Below are 21201 nucleotides of genomic sequence, written 5' to 3'. Positions count from 1 at the left end.
TACCACATTCTAGTACAATGTCTTTTGTTTAAAAACTTCACCATTAGGTTGTGTGTACTTTGACTAAATCAGTCATGTGACAAAATGAGCTACTTCCTAACTTTCTGCAACAAGAAAGGTGGATTTTTGCTGCTGTTGTCGAAAAATGAGGAGATGAAAAATTAACTCTGCCTATACTTATACTCAGGGTAGCACTTAAGGGATCATCTATGATAATATTTAAATTTTCTGCTAGGGGAACAAACAGTGCCATCACCCAGCTGCCCAACACAAAGAAGTACTAGGTAACCCTAATTTGACTCTTCCTAGAACTTCCTAGAAAGTTGCCATTTAAAGATCATCTTTATTTCAGAATGAAGCATTGATATGGAGACAGATGATTTTTTTTAAATTTATCTTTTTAATTCTTGAATCAGTGAGGACAATAGTGTGCTGTTTATGGGTACAGAACAGCCCTGTCCTAGGTATACAAGGGTATACATAAGTCTGTAACATCATCAGCTACAGTGAATTTACTTTACTAGACAGCATAGCAAAGTAGGATTAACTAAAGATATATTTTCATAAGAAAATGCTTTAAAATAATATGAAGTCAATGAACATTTGACTGTACAGTTTACTCTGTCAAAATATAAACGTATGGCAGCTTATGTGTGTGAATTACACTAGGTCAGTCTCAACACAACCAGGTGCTTAGGAATGTGTGAAACACTTCATAAGCGATTCTCTAAGGGGTGTACTGAAAATTTCCAAAAGTACCCCAGATATTTGGTCAAAGGTAAAGGATAAACTTTAAGGCAATCTTCCAAGTGAATGTAAACTTTTCTGAAGTGGCCTTTCCATTAAAGTATTACTGTCGTGAACACTCTGTACTTATTAATAGTGCTGTTGAATATTTTTTAGTAGCACATTATCACATTAATTGTCGCTTTTTAAAAATTATCTTAAAAATCCTGCAATGATAAAAGTCTGGGGTGCCTTTTGTAGACATAAGGCAGGCACTTCCTGTTGACTTATCTAGAAATCCTAAATATTTTCTCCTAATAGCAGTTTTTATCTCTAGCTAGAATTGTATTTTTTTTTTTAGAATTGTATTTCTAATATCGTGTACTAAATGCTGTGTTCACATAATTGAGAAATAATAATTTGCCTACACTTTCTCTAATTTAAATCTGAGCTTAGAATTTCTTTTAATTGGTCATTGTCTACAGAAGCATCAAAATAAATAGTGCTACTCTCTGAACGTTTTTCAGTAATGACGTTTTTCTGTCTGTTACGCCTTTTTCCAAAGTAATTTTCAGAGCGTGTGAACTAAACTGACTACACTGGAGGAGTGGGTACAGGCCATTATGAGAGTCCCCTTGCAGCGACCAACTAGTTTCATTTAATCTCCTTCTTGGCCTTATAATTGGCAGAGACCACCAAGTAATTATCTGGATTCATGTCCTTAAGGGTTGGAGATTTGCTCTGGATGGGGGATGTTTTGCCATCCACACGGGAGATCTGCAGCATCCGGCAGGGGTCGTGTTTCAACAAATACCCTGCAAAAGTTTCCCATCCTCCGCCCACACGGACCATGACATGTTTGTTATGCAGCATCTGAAACGAAAGAAGAGCAGAAAGATTCATTTCTGAGAATTCTTACGGTATCTCAAATCGGCCTTCATTCCTAGCACTGTTAGGGATTTTTTTGTCTGTCTGGTTTTTCATGCCCCCTTGTTTTCCTACTTGGTGCACAGTGTCTGAGTTAGCATTTAGTTTATGAAAGAAGCTTTGTTTTTCCCATGCAAGTGGACCATGGGCACACGTCCCCGGGATCCAGCTTCACCCACCCATGGGAATCCGGATCCATGTATAATCCCTTATTTGGTTGAATATGTCCAGGGGCTTCTCTCTGACATCTGATGTTCCAAGACAGCCTCATCACTGCCCCTGTTTTCTGTCCACTGCCTCGGATAAGTGCTCTATTCTTGGCCCCAGGTTATATCCCTTTGAACCAGGACTCAAAAGAGCATGGAAATGTCTGCTACTGTATGTAATGTGAATAATCACACAAATAATCAACATGAAACAGAACAGAAATGCACTCAGGAGCATCCAAGTCTTCCCCAGTCACTGAGGCCTTCAAGGCAAGATGTTGCTGAATGGCCAAACATTCGTTTTCCTTTACTCCTATTCTTCTAATTCTTCTAATTACTTAAGAAATAACTTACCTTCCGGCCTACAGGCCATCTAGAGTTCCAGATTAACAAAGCTACAGATTAAGAAAGTGAAGCATATATGGTTCTTTTTATCTAGTAAAAACATGTCAGAGCTGTAGAGGTTTGGCATGGAGAGCCAAAGAATTTGATCTTGGCTTCTTTCAATTATCAGAAAATATAAGGTGATGGAGAGATGCTGCTCCATCATCAAAGACCCTGCTGACTCTGTTCCCTGCGCACAATATTCTGCATACGCACTGGCAATGTAACCTTGGGAAGGACATAGGGTGGTGTGAGGGGATCTGGGGAGTCATTTTCATTGCAGAGACTATAAAATCTATTTGAATTCCTCTTGCTGTGTCGGTTTGGGATCTGGAGTATTTTTATACCCATCAAGTGGAAGATGATTTGTGCTGACTGCTTTCATTTACCTGTTGAGAATCTGATGGAAATTCTGGACTTTCTTTTCGAATGCCTGTATCCATGAAATTTTGTATGTGTGTTCAGGGGTTTCACAGACTCCCAGAAATCCATCCATGGACTCAAGTTACAAAATCCTGATTCATGTGGTTGACGTGAAGCAGTTTCAGGTGTTGAGCAACATAATAAAATTGTAATTGTGCTAGATATCAATAAAAACTGAGACTCATGAAAAAAATTGTAGTTAAATTTTACTCTACTGGTTATTCTCATTTAGAGAATAAAACTGAGAATAGAATCAGAATAGAAAGGGTCTTCAGAAACATCTAGCTAGAAGTTTTTAAACTTATGGCATGAGAATCTACTCATTAAAACCTCAACGGGAACCCCTGTAATATAAAGCAGACAAAAGGAGTCAGGATTCAGCTGTAACCCTATTGCCTCCTCTGGTCCTGCCAGTGGCACCACAATCCTGATTTTCAGATGAAGATCCTGAGGCCCAGATCTTTGGGGTTGCTCAGACTAGCACCCAGATTTCCTGACTCTAGTCCAATACGTGTCCCACAACAGTTCATTGTAAAACAAAATCCATCAAGGCTTTTATAACTTGACTGGCCTACTTCCATTCCCACAAGCTCCTGTGTGTGTCTCTACTGCCTGCTTCCAAAATGTGGACTTACTGGGACAAAAATTGTAATCAAAACAGTACTCTGACCCCTTTTCCCAGCTGTTCTGGAGAACAGCTTTACCTATTGTTGATGTTCCAGCACCTCCCAGCTCTGCAAATTACACTGAGGAGTTGCCTCCAAACATCCTTGGTATGAAGCCTGACATAACACCCAAATACAGTTGACCACGAGCAGGCTATTTCCAGAAATGTTTTTTTTTTTTTTTCTGTCTGGCATATGTGATCATTTCGGTACAAACCCTTCTTGCAGATTCTTTAAGGAATCCGCACATGCAGAGTGGATCCAACGTGAAACAGAGTCATGCTGAATGTGAACGACATAGGAATCGATTTCTGCCCCCCTCCTTTTCCATATCCTTTGATAGCTAATCAGCAGTCTATACCTCGCTAAGGAGGCCAGTGGTCAAACTGAACAAGAGTTTCAAGCATGGGATTAAGATTTCAGGGTCATAAGCGTTTACATCCTTGATTATGGAGATTTAAATCCCATGCCTTATCTTCATACATCCTAAATTTCAGGATAAAAAATAATAATAATACTCATCCCCATCTCCATAAACAAAACCCCTACAGTTTAACCTAAAATCCAATCAAACTGCTATAAACCAAACCACTTTCAACTCTTCCCTCCCACCTCCCACAGGGCGCGCCCTACAAAACCCCAGCTTTGGTTTAAGTGTATAATCTTCCTTCTAAATCAGGATAGAGCAGCTGAGCTCCTGCTGGAAGAACTCTTTTCATCTCAGGGATTAGTGATGTGAGGCCAGTTGCAATTAATTGAACCTTGAGGTTTGGGGCAGCTCCATTTCCTCCTATTCCTCTTTGTTCCTCTCAAACACGCTACTCAGCTCTGTCCCCATCATTCTACTGATGGCCTCACCATCATCGGGCTTAGCTTCCTCTCTCAGCACCTCCACTGGCTAATTTTGGCCAATCTACGTTGGTCCTTTTCTCCATTTTCCTCATCACAGAAAGAAGTCCTTCCGTCTAAAGTCAACCCCTCCCCATATGTCCTAACTCCCATTACCTCCATGCAGAAGCTCCTGCATCAAACATCACGTCTCTCCTCTCTGTCTCCAACTTACCATATGATGATCTTTATCCTTCGTGCCCAAGCCTCTCCCACTCTTGTACAAAGCAAAACTCTCCTCCTTCCACCCAAGGCTCCTTCGTTTTCCTACCTTTTCCTTACATCTGAGGTTTCTGGTAAACTTAGACGTGGTGCCTTCACTTCCAACTTCTTTTCATTGTCCGGCGCGCTACCCACTGCTGCTGCCCCCACCTGTTAACCCACCGTACACTGAAGGGAATCGGATGTCTTCTAGAATCATCAAATCGAATGGATGGTCCTTAATCCTTATGTTTCTTGATCACTCAACTAAGGGGTCTGATAGTGTGGACCACTCCTTCTGTGAAACTCCCTACTCTTTAATTCTCTTTCCTGGACGTCCTCCTGCCTCCCTCCTTGTACTTTCTCTGCCTCTCTCACAGGTTCCATTTCTTCTGCCTACTTTTAAGCTTTGCTGTTGCAAAGGATTCTGAAGGATTCAGTCCTTTCTCCACTGCGTTTCTCACTCTGACCACTCTGTACTTGGAATCTCCGAGTTTTCTCTGCTATCTACTTTTGTCTCTCAAATTATAGTTCTGGTCCTTGCTGCTTCCCTGAGCTTCCAAATAAATGCAAGGGCATAACGGGCCCGCCACCTTCCACCTTCTAGCTCCGCAGGCCTTTTTCTAAAAGAGTTGGGAGGATGGGCATTCTCCGTAACTAGTCAGACACCAAAAGCATTCATTTCTCCCCAAGATGTGTCTCAGGGTCTATGCTACTGTGGCTGCTATTCATCTAGGCATCTCATCGTTTCCATGGGCCACCCTGAGGATCCCACTGCCTCTAGCCTTGCTGATTCTGATCCATTTAGTAAATCTATTTCCCCCGAAGGGAATTCCAATGCCTTTGGAGTCCAACAGGGAATGCCTGTCAGATGGTCTCAGGCCTAAATGCCTTCCCTAGCTCCCCGCTCTCCCTTGGGCTCCTGTTCATTCCCCTTTATTTGCATACATTATTCACCAAGACCCCTCCTGCTGGCCTCACCTGCCCCTCCCTGAGCTCAGGGGCCAGTGAATTATTTTAGTTCTGTGTTCCCTGACAACAGCAGGGAACTTGCATGTTTGTCTTGCTTTTGCATGCTTGTCCCTAAATGTGGAGTGTCCTTTCTGCTTTGCCCTCCCTACTTGCCAGGACCCCAGACATTATTTCAAACCTCACCTCTGTCTGAAGAATTATCCACCATCACCTTCCTCAACTAGATAAGTGAATGCTTCCTTGCTGCTGTGCCTTTTAGATTACTGGTGATCTCAGTGTTTCGCTCAGTGTCCTGTAATTGCCCATCTACCTGCCCCGCACACCTCTTTTAATAACACGTGAGCTCTCCGAAGGCAGTGATGACGTATTTCTCAAGTCTCCCATATGCGAGCCCAGAACAGTAGCAATAGTGCAATCGCATTAATACCCTTTTCCACATATGCTTCCACAGCCTCTACTTGATTTTACTTAACCGATAATGTCGTTTTCAGCATTGCTCCATTTTATAAGATGGGAAAACGGATGCTTTGAGAAGAACTGATGCCCTTAAGCAAGCTGTGCAAGATCACAGCCCGAATCAATGACAGAACTGAGCAAGAATCGTTTTTCCCGTTACGCCACACCCACTAGTTTCTGTAAAACTTTTAGATTTGGATTTTCCTAGCTGCTTCCTTACCAGGTGAAATTTAGCACAGGCAAGGAACCATCAATGTCAGGAGTAGTAATAAGCAGCCCAAGCAAATTAAATGCCCATGTAAAATGATTTATGGTGCTACGTTCTAATAAACCCTATATAAACATCAAATTTCATCGCAGAAGCTTAATTTGCTGTGGTCCCAAGGACTTCAGAAATAAACATGTGTCAAGTGCAGGTACTAGGATGGAACGTGTTTCTAGCCAGATAGCTATAGGTTTAAGTAGGACTGGGCTTTGATTCTCCAGTTACACTGCCTTTCTTTTTAATGCTCCCCAATATTGAACAATCTTGTGTTCTCCGTTCCCGAAGATAGCCCCTCTCGACTGGAAGCAGCCATGCACATGTCAACTGAGTATTTAATATTGGTTTTCTATGCTGTTGTTTGATTTGTTTCTTCTCAAGCGAAGAAAAATAAGTTAGAATTGCTACAAATCTTCTCCAGTACTATTATGCTGGGAAGCAGTAGTGTTTGCACGTTAGGCCTATGCTGGCTGTTACTGGTTTTTACAACCAGCCTCATGCCTCACTGTGCCTTCGATCCTATAAAAGGAAGAAGATTCATTACAGACTTAGCAACATCTCTCAGTGCTGAAGGGAAAAAAAAAAACCAACAAGACAAATAAAAATCTGTCTCAACATTTCTCCCAATGGCCTTGATGAAGTTTAAGCAGATCTGGGCTGCTGCAAACACTGCAAATTGGAAGAAACAATTTCCCAGCGATTCTGATATCCCCTCTGTGACCTCTGTCCCTCCCCTGCCAGCTCTGAGAACAACCAGCCTGACGCACAAAACACTGGTTGGTTCGGCTACTCTTCCTTCCCCACCTGCTTTCTCACTATGCCTTCATGACCACACTGCTTTCCAGGTTGTGCACTGTACAACGATGCAGCTACTGGGTGGCCCTCCTTGTCCGTGCCCATGCCTGCACTCTAAATTACCTAACCCACAGATATTCTGGGCTCCTTGGAAGTCCCCTAAAAGTTTCATGCCTATCTACAGAGAAGGCAGAGGGCTGTTCCATACTCCCCAGGTAAATCAGAGTGAGCCCCTTCCTTGGGCCATTTGACGAGTATTTACTGAGTGCCAGGCAAGGTTATGCCTGAGTAAATTTCATGCCTTGGGGCCCTAGTGCAGTTCCAAGTATACAATGGGCACTCAATAAATGCTTGCTCAATTAATGAATAAATAGGGTTAATGCCTACTAATGCTCCACTTAGGCATCCCTGCCTTTATGAAATATTTTTGCTCTCTCCAACCTTTAGATTATTTTTTTTGGGGGGGTGTAACCTTGAGATTTTCCTGCACAGACTTCAAGCAGAGTATCTATCATATTTTGTTGCCTTTTCTTTAAAAAAAAAAAAAAAAAAAGATTTTATTTATTTATTTATTTATTTGAGAGAGTGAGAGAGCGCGAGGGCAGAGGCAGAGGGAGAAGCAGGCTCCCCACTGAGCAGGGAGCCCAACTCCCAGGACCCCGGGATCATGACCTGAGCCAAAGGCAGACGCTTCACTGACTGAGCCACCAGGCGCCCTGATGCCTTATTTTCTTGTCCATCTTTCTCTAATTCGCTGTGACCGCTTTAAACGGTGACCAGCTTTGGAAACCTGGCAACAATTACAATGTATAATATGTAGAAGAAAGACATTACTTATTTACAGAAAAGAACAAGGAAAAGATGAAATGATTTGTCTGTAGGAGGGACAGTCTGGAAAAACTAGAATGTGAATGAAAGTCCACATGGACCACTGCTTAGAGAATTCCTTTGAGATAAAGATGCATTTTGGGTCAAAGAATAAAGAAGCAGGAATCATACAGGAGAGAGGAGAGAGCACTGGGCAGGAGAGACAGAGAGGAGAAGGGGGAAGGGAGGAGAAAAGAAGGAAATATCTCGAATGGATCCAGAATCAAGTGTATTATTCTCTTCATTATCTCCCTTCACAGATTTTCATTACATCCAGAATTCAGTGTTTAGGAAATATCATTCACTATAGTAACAGATTACTTAATAAAAATTTTACTTCCTCCAAATATACAACCTAACCTCACACCGAAAGGAGCTGGGAAAAGAACAGCAAATAAAGCCTAAATCCAGCAGGAGAAGGGAAATAACAGAGATTAGAATCAGAAATAAATGATACAGAAATAAAAAACAACAACAGTAGAACAGATCAACGAAACTAGAAGCTGGTTCTTCGAGAGAATTAACAAAACTGATAAACCCCTAGCCAGACTTGTCAAAAAAGAAAAGAGAAAGGACCCAAATCAAATCACAAATGAAGCAGGAGAGATCACAACCAACAACGCAGAAATGCAATTATAAGAGAATATTACGGGCAATTATCTGGCAACTAACTGGGCAATCTGGAAGAAACGGATAAATCCCAGAAACACAGGAACTACCAAAATGGAAACGGGAAGAAGTGGAAAATGTGAACAGGCCCAGAGTCCTTTCTCTGTTTTAATGCTTAAGTGTGCGGAGTCCCTCAGCACAACTCTGGCTCTCACCAGGCCGTCCCCCCACAACCGGCACCAGGGCTCCTATTCCTGCCCAGTCTGTTAGCTGCTCCCCACCACAGCCATCCCTGAGAGAGACAACTGGCTCTGACACCGGCTGCCTCGAGGAGCAAGCCACCTACATTTAAATCAGTTGAGCCTCCTGGGACATCATATGCTTCCTAACACCTCCCCGTCAACCCCGCTCACTGCGTGTTTTTACAAGCCGTCATAACTCGAGTGAAAATATTGGTTTTAGAACGCAGTCATCTGCTCTCCAGAGAAAGAGTGTTAAATTAATTTATAGGACAACAGACACTGTCGTCAACTGATATTACCCTGAAATGGCATATGCTCAAAATTGGATGACTGGGAATTCAGCTGGCTGCCTGAGGTTCGTGGACACATGGAGGAGTGAGGTGACAGGTGTTCCAGTCGCTAGTTTGCCATGTTGAAAGCCTGCTCCCTGCATCTTCAAGGCAAGTGATAAGGTCACCTGTCAGCAGAGTGAGTGAGGCCCTGGTGACCGACCGCAGAGGCCACGTGAAGACTTCTTAGTCAAAGGCTGGAGACTCAGCTCAACCTTTCCAGCTCTCTGAAATCGTAAGTGGTTAAATACTATCCAAACAGACAAGCTTCTGGAATTATCACTTTATTGCCTGCAAAACATTTTTCATAGGCACTGTTTCATTTTCCTCGTCCTAATAGTCCTTTCTGCACTTTCCTTAGACTAAAGCTGCAAAGAGACGCGTGACAGCGGAGCAGAACCTGCCACGTCTTTGTCTTCACCAGAAGGCCTGGATATGGTTGCCACGAACCATCTGGACATAGAGCCCGAAGATACTATTCAATCTCTCTGTGCCTCGCTCTCTCATCTGGAGAATGTCTATAACAGAGTTTTTTGGACAAAGATCGGTGTCAGCGTGTAGTAACATTGCCGGGCACGTGATGCTCAACGGTTGCCTGCCATCATCTTTGTTGTTATTATTTTTCCAACCATAACGTTGTTATTGTGATGATGATGATGGTAAGCAAGCTCCTCGCAGGTTCCATTTCAGCTAGTTCTTGCAGCACCTCTGAGTGGATTGCACTGTTAGCCACATGGACAGATGGGAAAGTGGCAGCTCCAGGAAGGTTAAGTAAATTGCCCAAAGTCACGTAGCTAGGAAATGACAAAGTTTAGACTTGAACCTGAGTCTCTCCCACTTAAAAGACAGTACTCATTATCACTTACACACACACCCCCTCAAAAGGCTTTGCCAAGGGGTTATGGTTATTGGACTTCTTATCTAGACTATTTCTGTGGACAACGCCCCCTTTTTCTAGGAATACGTGTTGTCGCTTTATGGTGTCTCCACTGATGATCATATTGCTCAGCTCTAAATGTGCCCTTGTCCCAGAAAAAAAGAAGGTGTTTTAACAAGTGTTCAGAAGGGCTTACTTGAATTTGAATCTGATGTTTCACCCATACAGAAATGTTGAAATTAGCCCCCCCCCCCAGAGTGCTTGGCTGTGGGTCCCACACTCTACAAGGAAACTAATAGAGGAGGCCCCTGACAGTCTGCAAAGTGCTTTCTCTTAAATTATTTCACTTGGTTATCACACGTGCCCTGTAGTTCAGCAGGCCAGTATTACTGTTCCCATTGCATAAATGGAGAAATCGAGGCTCGGAGAGGTTAAGCACGTGGCCCACAGACACAGAGCAGGAACGTGGCCCTGGTGCTTGGGCTCCCAGTTTTGTGATTTGTTGTCTTCCGTAGTAAAATCATACATTAGAGAGAACACAATCCTCAAACCCTCAGGTGAAGGATGAACTACTGCAGTGTCCCAGCAAGGTGACAAACAATCCTTCAACACGAATAGGGCCTTGAGTCAGAAATCTGGCTACTGAGGCTGGCCAGAAAAAAAAAAAAAAAAAAATTCCTGGCCTGCTGTTGTTGCGAGAAGGGGAGGGAACAGTTCACTTCCCAGGCTCACCGTAGACAAATGACTGCCAGTAGCTTCTTTCTGGAAGCAAACATGAGAAGAGCAGCTTGCAGATGAATGTAACGATCGACTGGCAAAAAGTTCCATTTGCATCGGCCTGGAAATATGTGTAGGAGCACTTAATGCCAACTGCCTGTCAGTTCTTATCGACTTGTTATGTAAGGTCTCCATTTTCTCAGCTCTGCACCAAATGCAATTAAGAAGCCTTAGCTGCAGTCTAATTACCAGTCTATGGCACCATTTCAGGCAGGAAAGGCAAAATTATGATAAATATTTCATAGAACACTCAGCAGAGTGAAAGCGATGAGGTGAAACGGCTGGTGGCGGCAGGAGAAGAGCTGACTAGGGGAAGGATCTGTAGGTGGTATCGGTCAGTGGAAACTAGGCTTCATCTACCCCAAAGATCTAACAACTTCAGCAGAGGGAGCTGGGCTCCGAGGGGCAACGAGAACCCATTCCTTCTGCTAATCAGATGGGGTCACGTTTGTCTGACTCAGCCTGAGCTCACGTTCTCTCGCCTGAACACTGATACCAAAACCCAACAGCCCAGAGAGAGCCAAAGGCTAACCTTTCACGACAATGGTGCACATCAGTGGTTCCCAACCTGGGGTCCTCCTGGGTCCTGAAAGGCAACAACAGTGTCTGTAACGCAGACACTGGAAAAACTATTACTTTGCTACTGTTTTTAATGTAGCCTTGGTATACTGGTAGATCCATCAAAATGGAAAACAAAGTATGAATAAACACAGTTAGCTCTTCTCTATCAACAAAATAGTTGACAACATGAGTCTCTGTCTTCTCAGGGGCCCATTCAAGTGAAAGGCCAGGAATAAAAACGTTCTGAAACCACAGGACAGAGGGAGATTGAGAGGGTAGACGGTAGATAAGAAAGGTCAACACATTCTTAGAAGATGGAAAACAGAGGGAAGAATCGTGACCCACCACGGGTGGAGAGAGCTGAAACTTGAAACCTGAAATAACAGCTTTGCCAAGAAGAAGCAAGTCAAACCATGCCTTGAAGCGATAGGACATGCAGGTTTTGGGACCCTCAGGTCCTTCCATCAGGTGAGGAGTGACGTGCAGCCAGAGAAAGGAGAACTGGTTGCAAGTCAGTCTAAGGCTTGGCGAGGCCCTCAGATGTGCTGCGCCTGTTGAGTAGCCCATAGCGCAAATGACTCCGTTACCCCAGCAGGACACCGAAGGTTTATCTTTGCAGAAATTGAATCAGAGATGCTCCCAACCAGGGGATGATACAGGACCCGGATGGAGAGATGGATAAACACACCGATACAGCAAATACGGCAAAGTGTCCATTATAGAAGCCAGAAGGTGGTTCTGTGGGTATTCTCCGTATGTTTGAACGTTTTCACAAGAAAATGTGAAAGGAAGAATTCATCCTGAATCCCATCTGTCCTCCCCAGCTCCCCTCCTATCTCCTTACACCCAAATCTCCTCCATTTTACCTGGATTACTGTACCTCCAACTGCTCCTCCTGCGTCTGCCCTTGGAACCTTAGTAAATTCTCGACAGAGAACCTGGGGGATCTTGTTTCAACGGAAGTCACCTCATGCTACAGCTCGGCTCAAAACCCTGGGTGGCTCCCCATTTCACTGAGAGTAAACTACAGAGTCCTTCCAAAGGCCTCTAAGTCCCCATATGATCTGGACTCCTGTTACCGCTCTGATGTCACGTCCCACCGCAGAGCCCGGCCCATGCTCTGATTTAGCCATCCTGGCCTCCTGGCTATTTCTCAAACACTCCAAGGCTACTCCCAGCATGCTCTCGACTTGGTGTCCCTTCTGTTCAGAAGATATTTTGCCCTGATAACCACAAAGATAACCCCTCACCTCCTTCATGCCCTGACAAGCTCTCCCTTTCTCAAGGAGGCTACCCTAACCGCCCTTTTAAAATTGTCATCTCTGCTCCTGGCCCTCCCAACCTGCCTTACCCTGCCCCGCTTCTCCTTTCCCACCCTCACATGGATTTTATCACTTTCTAGCAAGTATTTGCATATTTATTATGTTCACTGTCTATACAATATACTCCTTCCAAATTAAGGTTGCCAGATTTATCATACAAAAATACAAGAAGCCCAGTTAAATTTGAATGTCCGATAAACAACAAACATTCTCTCAGTGTAAGTATGTCCCCTGCAAGATTTGGAACGTAACATATTAAAAAGTATTTGTTGTTTGCCTGACATTAAATACATTATTGGTATTTGATCTGGCAACCTGGCATCTCCCCCCACCCCCACCCCTACCCCCAACCCCGCCAACACAACACTCAGACACACACAGAGTAGCATAAAGGCCCTCAAGTCTTTAAGGAAGTCAGGGCTCAGCTGTGGTTTTTCCCTGATACATCTTTAGCTCTTCGCACAGGTGCTTATTTCATAATAGATGTTCAGGCAATAGCTGTTGAATGAATGAACGATTATGCATTTTCTCAGGATGACCCTAAGAAGACAAGGGAGCAATCCCCTGAAGACCTGCGATCCAGGAGACAGGGGCTGCAACATAAGAGCAAACTGAAGTGTCGATTGATACTGCGAGGCCAACCTGGGGAAGGACAGACACGGAGGGACAGAAATGAGACTCCTAGATTAGCTGGTGTCTCTGCGGAGGACACCGTTGCCACAGGTTTCATAGTTCTCTAAGGGGATCTGGTAAGGGCGTCTTAGTCCCTACTTCGGAAAAGAAGCTGTGGTCTATGTATGCAATGGAATATTCCTCAGCCATCAGAAATGACAAATACCCACCATTGGCTTTGATGTGGATGGAACTGGAGGGTACTATGCTGAGTGAAGTAAGTCAATCGGGAAAGGACAAACATCATATGGTCTCATTCATTCGGGGAATATAAAAATTAATGAAAGGGAGTAAAGGAGAAGGAGAGAAAATGAGTGAAAATATCAGTGAGGGTGACAAAACATGAGAGACTCCTAACTCTGGGAAACGAACAAGGGGTAGTGGAAGGGGAGGTGGGTGGGGGGTTGGGGGACTGGGTGATGGGCACTGAGAGGGGGCACTTGGCGGGATGAGCACTGGGTGTTATGCTAAATGTTGGGAAATTGAACTCCAATAAAAAAAAAAAAAAGGAATGGCCATAAAAAGGAAAGATAATCATGGCCCACGACAATATTTACATGAGTGTTATAAAGTAAACACTGAATACTGATTTGACCAACGTTGGTATCACCAATGATGCTGGGCAAACAAGGAAGGAAAACCCATGTGCGGGGGAGGGGGGAGATGGGGGCAGAAGACTGCCAAATCATCATCTTCCTACTCCCACTACCCTGCGCGTAGGAGAATCCCATAGAAAAATGTCCAACGTGTCAGCACTAAGATAGACTAAGCATAATTATATAATTTGGAAACTTGGAGATAAATAACAGAAGAGACAGCTATGAAAGATGAAACAAAGCTCCTTCTGGGAGAACTCCAGGGAGAGAAGGACGGGGAAGGGGGGAAGAGGGTGGAGCAGGCTTGCGGGTTGGGATCATAACTCTTACAGCACCATTTTGCTACCTACATACCTGTAGGTATTTTTCTTTATAAAAATGAAAATTAAATTTAAGAAAACCAAAGAAAAGAGAAAAAAATCAAATTTCCAAAACACAGGGAAAAATACATATTAATCATCCAGAAAATTATTTATTGCTATGAAAACCTTTTCCTTCTTTGCAAACTATCTGGCAGGCTCTCACATACTTCCTGATACAAGGACGCACCTTTACCTGGAATCATAGCAGGATTAATGATGAGCTTTTTTCCCCTTCCACATACTTTATGGACAAACATGCAGACCTCAGGTACAACCTGGCTACCTAATCTCACATATGTTTTCTAACATTTTAGTAGTACTTTATGACATCATTTTATGTTATCCTCTAAGGCCACTGTTCAGATTATTTTCATATTATGCATATTATGCATTTTTGGATTTCTCCCAACAATCACACCAAATCATCACAATATCCTCATGTAAGACTATGCATGACATGAACTTAGGAAAAAGCTCTCCGATTTGCATGGTTTTCCTTTGGTTTGTTTTATCCCCTCTCTCCTATATTTCTGAGTCTTGAACAGTTAGGTTATAAACCTTAGCATTTCCCTTCCAGAAGCTTCCTTTCCAAGATCATGACTGCTAATTCTTCCTACTTCATGCGACGCTCTAATAAAATGCCTTTGTAGTCCCTATAATCCTAATTGACTCCCAAAACCTTCTCTGAGATGCAAAAGTATCCCTCTTCCTGTTTTTGTTTTAATTTTTTAAAGATTTATTTATTTATTTATTTATTTATTTACTTATTCATTCATTCATTCATTCATTCATTCATGATAGACATAAAGAGAGAGAGAGAGAGAGAGGCAGAGACACAGGAGGAGGGAGAAGCAGGCTCCATGCAGGGAGCCTGACGTGGGACTCGATCCCGGGACTCCAGGATCACGCCCTGGGCTAAAGGCAGGTGCCAAATCGCTGAGCCACCCAGGGATCCCCCCCTAACTGGTTTCTTATGCCACTTACACAGCTCAAGAATATAGAAGAATAATAAAAACCAATCTCAGTTATCAATAAACCCATAAAATATCACTTTTGGAGATGGCTTTTAAAAAACCTTTGTCTTTCTCTTTCACACAGACATACCCTTGGCCACATCTTTTAAGTAGATGGTGCTATTTTGATTCAAACATCTTGCTTTGCTGAATATTCTATTTCCAACTTTCATTCTCCAAAATGAGTAGGTGAAGTTCGGAGCTCACTTCCCATTATCCAGTCTTCCTAAAGATGAAGTCCAGAAGAATTAAACAATTCACCACAGACTGACCATCCATTCTTGCTTCGGGAACAGGTCACATGCTCACTTACAAAGGAGACTATTGTTCCATGGGGCCACCCAGAGGTCCCAGGAGGGAGGATGACACAAACTCTCTTGATAAAAGCCACACATAACGAATGCCTTAAAAAATGATCACTGGAAACCACTTGCTCAAATTCACCATTTTCAGATATGAAGTCTCCAAACTCCCTCCCACGTTGACTTTCTTTGCTTTTACATTTACTTTCCCCTCCAAGAATGCTAGTTACGCCTCATGTCAAAGTTTACACTAAAATTTTCACCAGCCCATCTCTCAGCTTTATGTTTTTTATAATTTTATATCCCTATTCTCTCATTTCTGTAATTTTGCTTTTTCAAGTCTTTCATAAGTAACTCTGTCGGGGCATAGGGGGGTGGGTGTGTTATATACACACATATAGTTTGGGAAATAACTTCCCCCAATTTATCCCATGTCATATAAATATATACACATGCATCCCCATCCCCATGCAGTTTTCCCCCCTCAACTATTATTAGACGGATATCATTTGCCTAATGAAGGCCTGGCTGGCCTACCCAGTGGAATGACCTTCTGTCTGTTTAGTCCTGCTCTCAGAATGTACATTTTCTTGTGACAAAATCCACAGAGCACATCCTCAGCCAGGTGGGTCCCCTGGCCACTGGCTTCGCTCTCAACAACCCACAGCATGTGATGGCCTATTTCTGTTTGTTCAAACATCTTCATATATTCGAAGAACTTTCCAGCACAGCTCTCTCTCTGCATGTCGACTAGAATTTACTGTTTTTCTGACAAACCCTTTCCCGCGTCCCTTTTATTCTAAGTTAAATTATGACAGAGGAACAAGATCCATCTACTCCTCACCGGCAAGTAGAACCTATCCTTCCTAACACCCTGATTCGAATTCAGCTAAGCCTCCAGTAAAGTGCTCGTTCATGTCAGGGCCTTGCATAAAGCCTCCCCTCTGCTTGCTAACAGGAACATCCCCACCGTCGACAGCCCGAAGCCATCCCCTTATCAGAAGTGTGGGTCCAAGGCAGCGAGCTGATGACAGTATGGCTCGCTCTGATTCTGCTCCTTCTTTGGTTTTTAATGTCCTCTTTTGTTTGTTCTACTGTCTCACGAGGCCACGCAAAGCTATTTCCTGTCACTTTGTGATTCGTGTCCCCCAGCACCTAACAAACTTCTACGGCAAGATCAAAACAAAAATTTTATAATTAATGTTAAAGTCCCACCAGTGGCCTCCAGATTTGAGACCTCTCCTTTCTCCTTTTGTACATGATTAATACAAATTATTTAATGGAAGTGGATACTCTATATTTTGCCCATTAGCTTCTAAAGTACTGATTAAAAGCATGACTGTCTGAGGTTTCGAAGCCTCAGCATGTGCTATCCATCAACACCAACCTGGCCATGGTCTTTGAAGTGTGACATCAGGACCTAACCCCCACTCTTCCCTGCTTGCCTCATTCATTTAGAGGACTCTCCTTCCCCCTCTATCCCTTCTAGCCTCTTACACAGCCTCACAAAACTCCATTATCCAGACTCTCACACTTTGACCATCATTCATTCTTAAATCTCAGACGTCTCCCCCTTCTTCTCTGTCTCTCCCAAATCCTAAGAGGTCTTCACGAAGGGGATTTAATCTTGCCTGATCGGTCTTTACTTTTCATCCAGAGACTATGTGATCTTCGAGGGAAGCTGTTCCTGCTCAAATGTCTACACCTTCGTAGGAGTCTTGTTGCTGTCTACATCCTCACGTTATTTTTACTCCTCCCGGAGGTACATTTTTGTAGGTTGTTTTATTTCCATGTTCCTTGACACTCTGGAGCAAAAACAGGTCTTCTCTACATGTACCATGTTTTAAATTTCTTTTTATTCTAACACAATTTGAATCATCTCCCACGTACCCTCGTCAAGCTTGCTCTGATAAAGGTTTGCAAAGGATGCTATGAACGCCAACTAGAAATACTTTCAGCCTAGTCTTTGAGGGGCGAGGGTTCTTGTGAATATTTCTTGGAGGAAGTCATCCGAGTCTCAAAGAGCACTCTCGAGATTTCACTGGATAAAGGAGCAACAGAAGGACACCAAGGCTGCAGGAAAAGCACATGCAAAGGGACAGGCACATGAAGCAGCATGGTCTGTATATAACACTGAGTAGTTTACTACTTCCACAGCTGAGATGCGAGAGGGAGAGGAGAGACTGCTAGGAGATTCAGCCAGTGAGGTAGAAAGGGACCACACATAAGATGACCGTGAATCCCTTTCTAGGCACAGGAGGCAACAAGGGTCCCTGACAGATTTTAGGCAAGGGATTGGCCTGGCAAGATTTCTACTGCACAAAGATCTTCCATAGACCCACAGAAGAGTCAAGACTTGGAGCAAGAGATTAGCTAAGAGACTTCTACAGTACATAGGAAAGAGGTAGAGAAGACTGAGATTTTCATGAAGATGAAGAGAAAGGGACCCCTTGAGGTGAACTTTCTGGGGTCCTTTGACCACCAAGTAACTTTATACGATATCCATTCCAGCTCCTGTTATGGGAGACAACAGGACATGATGAGCATTAGGTCTCAATGCTTCATCTTGAAATCTCTTCTAGCCCAGGGCTGGACACCACCTGGTTACAGGATCCCAGGATTGGAAAGAGTTTGTTCATAGAGATGAACCAGAAGAAATCTCAGGAGGAAAGGGCGATTTAGGGAATATCTCAGGACACACGGCTCTGGACAAGGGATGGGCAGGACAGACTCAAAATGGGACCCAGAAGCTAAAAAGCCAGCCCACGCTAGGCAGTCGCCATGCCCAATAGGCTTGAACTTCCGATGCTTCTCAAATCGGTTCCAGGCTTTCCTATTCCCATAGGCCATTATCAGGTCTTTGTTCTCTTCCTGGAATGAGCAATGGTTGCTTCTCATTGCTCAACTTTCTTTTCCACGGGCCTGGGTACACTGTGCTGGAAGACTGAACCTATTAGCCTTTACCTGGAAATCCGTGACATGTACATTCTAGGTCCTTTCAGATATGGCCTGAACTCAACTCTTTAAGCCTTCTTCCTCTTATTTTTGTTTTGTCTTGTTTTGTTTTTAGCCTTCTTCCTCTTAGACACCTACCTGACACAGCCATCAGCCAAACAACTGGTTCCTGGATGTTATCATTTTCTTTAAATAGAATACGCCCTCCTTGATAACATGCAGAAAGCAATCCTAAATCTGTTCCTTTCCTGGATGTTTTCCTGGCTTTCATACCTTCCTATCACAAATCAGATGCCATTTGCCCCTCCTCTGAGAAAATTCCACTCTCCTGGAATTTTTAAATTATAATTACTTGCTTATTTCCCTCATCTCTTACCAAATGAAGAAAAGGGAAAAATAAATGCTTACTGTGAACTGGAGTCTCACCCAACATTTTGTCCTCACAGTGGCAAAAATAGGTTCTTTGTACTCTTTATTCTTTCTCCCACAAAACACTCACTAACAAACTACTATATGGCAGATAATAACCACTGGAAATGATTCATATAGAATAAATCCAACATTCTCCTGCCTTCATGGAGCTTAGAGTCAACTGAAGAAATAGACATTAACCCAATAAATGCAAATGTGTTGGGTGCCATAGAGGACGACTGCAGGGAGCTAAGGATCAAAGAACACGTTCTAAAAGTCAGTTTAGGTTAAGTGACCCAGAGTCCATTCTCAATCCCCGCTCTTTTGCTTCTATGCTAGGTATTAATAAGTCAAAGTACTTTCTCTGCTTTCCTTGCAGTGGGATGGCTATCACTCTACTGGCCAACAAGTAGTAACACATTCTGCAAAAAGAAGCCATGACTGGCACCACTCTTTCCACCTCCTTCCAGCCTTAAACTCAGACACACTGGCCCCAGCTTTCAACAGCCATCTTAGAACCATGAGAGAAGAGATGTGCACATGGAAGCCAAGGCACTTCAGCAGAGCTCAAGACAAGAAAATCCCTTGTCTCCTAATGGGATCAGTGTGGTGGTCAATGAACAGCAGTAGTAACCAACCTCTGAACCTCTCTTTTTGTGACGTTCAAGCCATTAGTCAACACAGTTTTTTGTTACATCTAACCAAATGCAATCCAAATGGACCCAAAGGAAGAGTAACAGTGTTGGGAAGCCCAAGAAGGCTGCCTGGAAGATGAGCCTTGAAGGGATGTGTGTGTGCGTTGATCTGTCAAAGGAAGCTGGGGGCAGCAGCAGGCAGAGAACATTCCAGCCACAGGAATCAAGGTGGGCGCTGATGTGGAGCACCTGGCTCCCTGCAGATGCTGCAGAAGTGCATGTGGTGACAAAGGTGATGAAAACAAGGCGGAGAGTGTCAGCGTACCAGCCTGGAGAACCAGGCAGGAGTCCTGTTGAGCCATTTAAGGATTCTGGTATCTAAATTCAATGCAAAACCTTTCAAGGACTCTGAGGGGGGAAATAATGTGTTTACACTTTTACTAGCTCATTCTAGCTGCGCTGTGATGACCAGATAGAAAGAGGAGGTATAGTAGATGGCCAGTCTGGAGGCCAGAGCGGTGGGCCAGGCCGAAGATGGCTGCCAGGGCAAGGTGGTGGATGCCTCCCTGAATATTTCCTATTGTAGCCCAATTATCTCATTCTCACCTCATTTCCCCCCAGGGTAGGCACTTATCTTCTTCCCAGAACATACCCCTGATGCACAGGTGGGAATCATGTCTTCCTCTCTACACCGTGTGAGGAAGGTGGAGAGAGGAAGGAGCACATTCCCCGTGTGATGGAAAAAAGTGAGACATGGAAGGCAAAATGCCTCACCAAACAGTTCATGACTTTAGAGCAGCTTCCAGAACAGGCTCTCAGACCCAGGTCTGTATATCATGGTAGAAAGACATCAAATGGGGCGCTTGGGTGGGTCAGTCAGCTAAGCGCCCAGCTTGATTTGGGCTCAGATCATCATCTCAGGGTTGTGAGATTTAGCCCCATGATGGCTCCATACTCAGTCTGCTTGAGATGCCCTCCCTCTCCCTCTGTTCTTGACCCTGCTCTCCCTCAGGCTCTCTCTCTAAAATAAATCTTTAGAAAAAAAAAAAGAAAAACACTGAAATAATTAGTGTATCATCATCAACCTTCACTTTATTTTTATTTTTCTATTTTTTGATTTTTCTAGAGAGGGAGCCTGACATAAGGAGCCCTGAGATCATGACCTGACCCGAAATCAAGAGCTGGACAGTGAAGCTACTGAGCTGCCCAGGTGCCCCAATCAACCTTCACTTTAAATTGCTTCACAGTTTATAATTCAGCCTAAAACTGAGCTATAAACACAGGTAAAGCATATTTCAGAGGTAACACATATTTCGTTTCTGCTAATTAATTTCAGAGTATGTACAGTGATATAATTTTCTTAAATCTAGGGGTCGAAATACTGCTCCAGGGTGTTGGGTTTTTCTCTGCTTCAGCTGATTAATTATTGACTATCAGGAGATTCTCTAAAAGCGTCTCCGTCATCTACTGGCAATCTCAATAAAAATGACATCTAAGAGGGCCGTGTGCTTCCTCATCTACCACAATAGTAATCAAAATAACTAGGCATGCCTTTATGTAACTCCTTTCACAACTTCATTTTGGAAAAAATAGGTTAGCCAGCACTATCTCCCTAGTGAGTGGCACGATCCTTGGCATAGAGCGTTAATTAAAAATATCTATTACGCAATAACTAATAATCATCATGTAACTACTCATTAGTAAACACTGTGCTAAAGACTTTAAATACAATATCTCATTTGATTTTCACATTAATCTTATGAAGC

At 43.4% G+C, this 21201-nt stretch overlaps 1 protein-coding gene across 6 annotated transcripts in view; it reads right to left on the bottom strand.

Moving 5' to 3' along the window:
- Positions 1-380: 380 nt before the first annotated feature.
- Positions 381-21201, bottom strand: part of GAS2 (growth arrest specific 2) — a 128333-nt gene continuing 107512 nt past the window's right edge. For 5 of the 6 annotated variants that reach the window (XM_038569267.1, XM_038569265.1, XM_038569266.1 and 2 more), the window contains one exon: positions 381-1599. In XM_038569267.1, coding sequence (XP_038425195.1) covers positions 1381-1599 — 219 coding nt within the window. In that variant the 3' untranslated portion in view covers positions 381-1380. Of the gene's footprint in view, positions 1600-9225; positions 9747-21201 lie in introns of those variants that run through there. The other variant, XM_038569270.1, reaches the window with a different exon arrangement.

The sequence above is a fragment of the Canis lupus genome, chromosome 21 (genome assembly GCF_011100685.1).
Source record: "Canis lupus familiaris isolate Mischka breed German Shepherd chromosome 21, alternate assembly UU_Cfam_GSD_1.0, whole genome shotgun sequence".
Lineage (NCBI taxonomy): Eukaryota > Metazoa > Chordata > Mammalia > Carnivora > Canidae > Canis > Canis lupus.
Note: the sequence above shows the minus strand (reverse complement) of the source record. Positions and strands in the feature narration are given on the sequence as shown.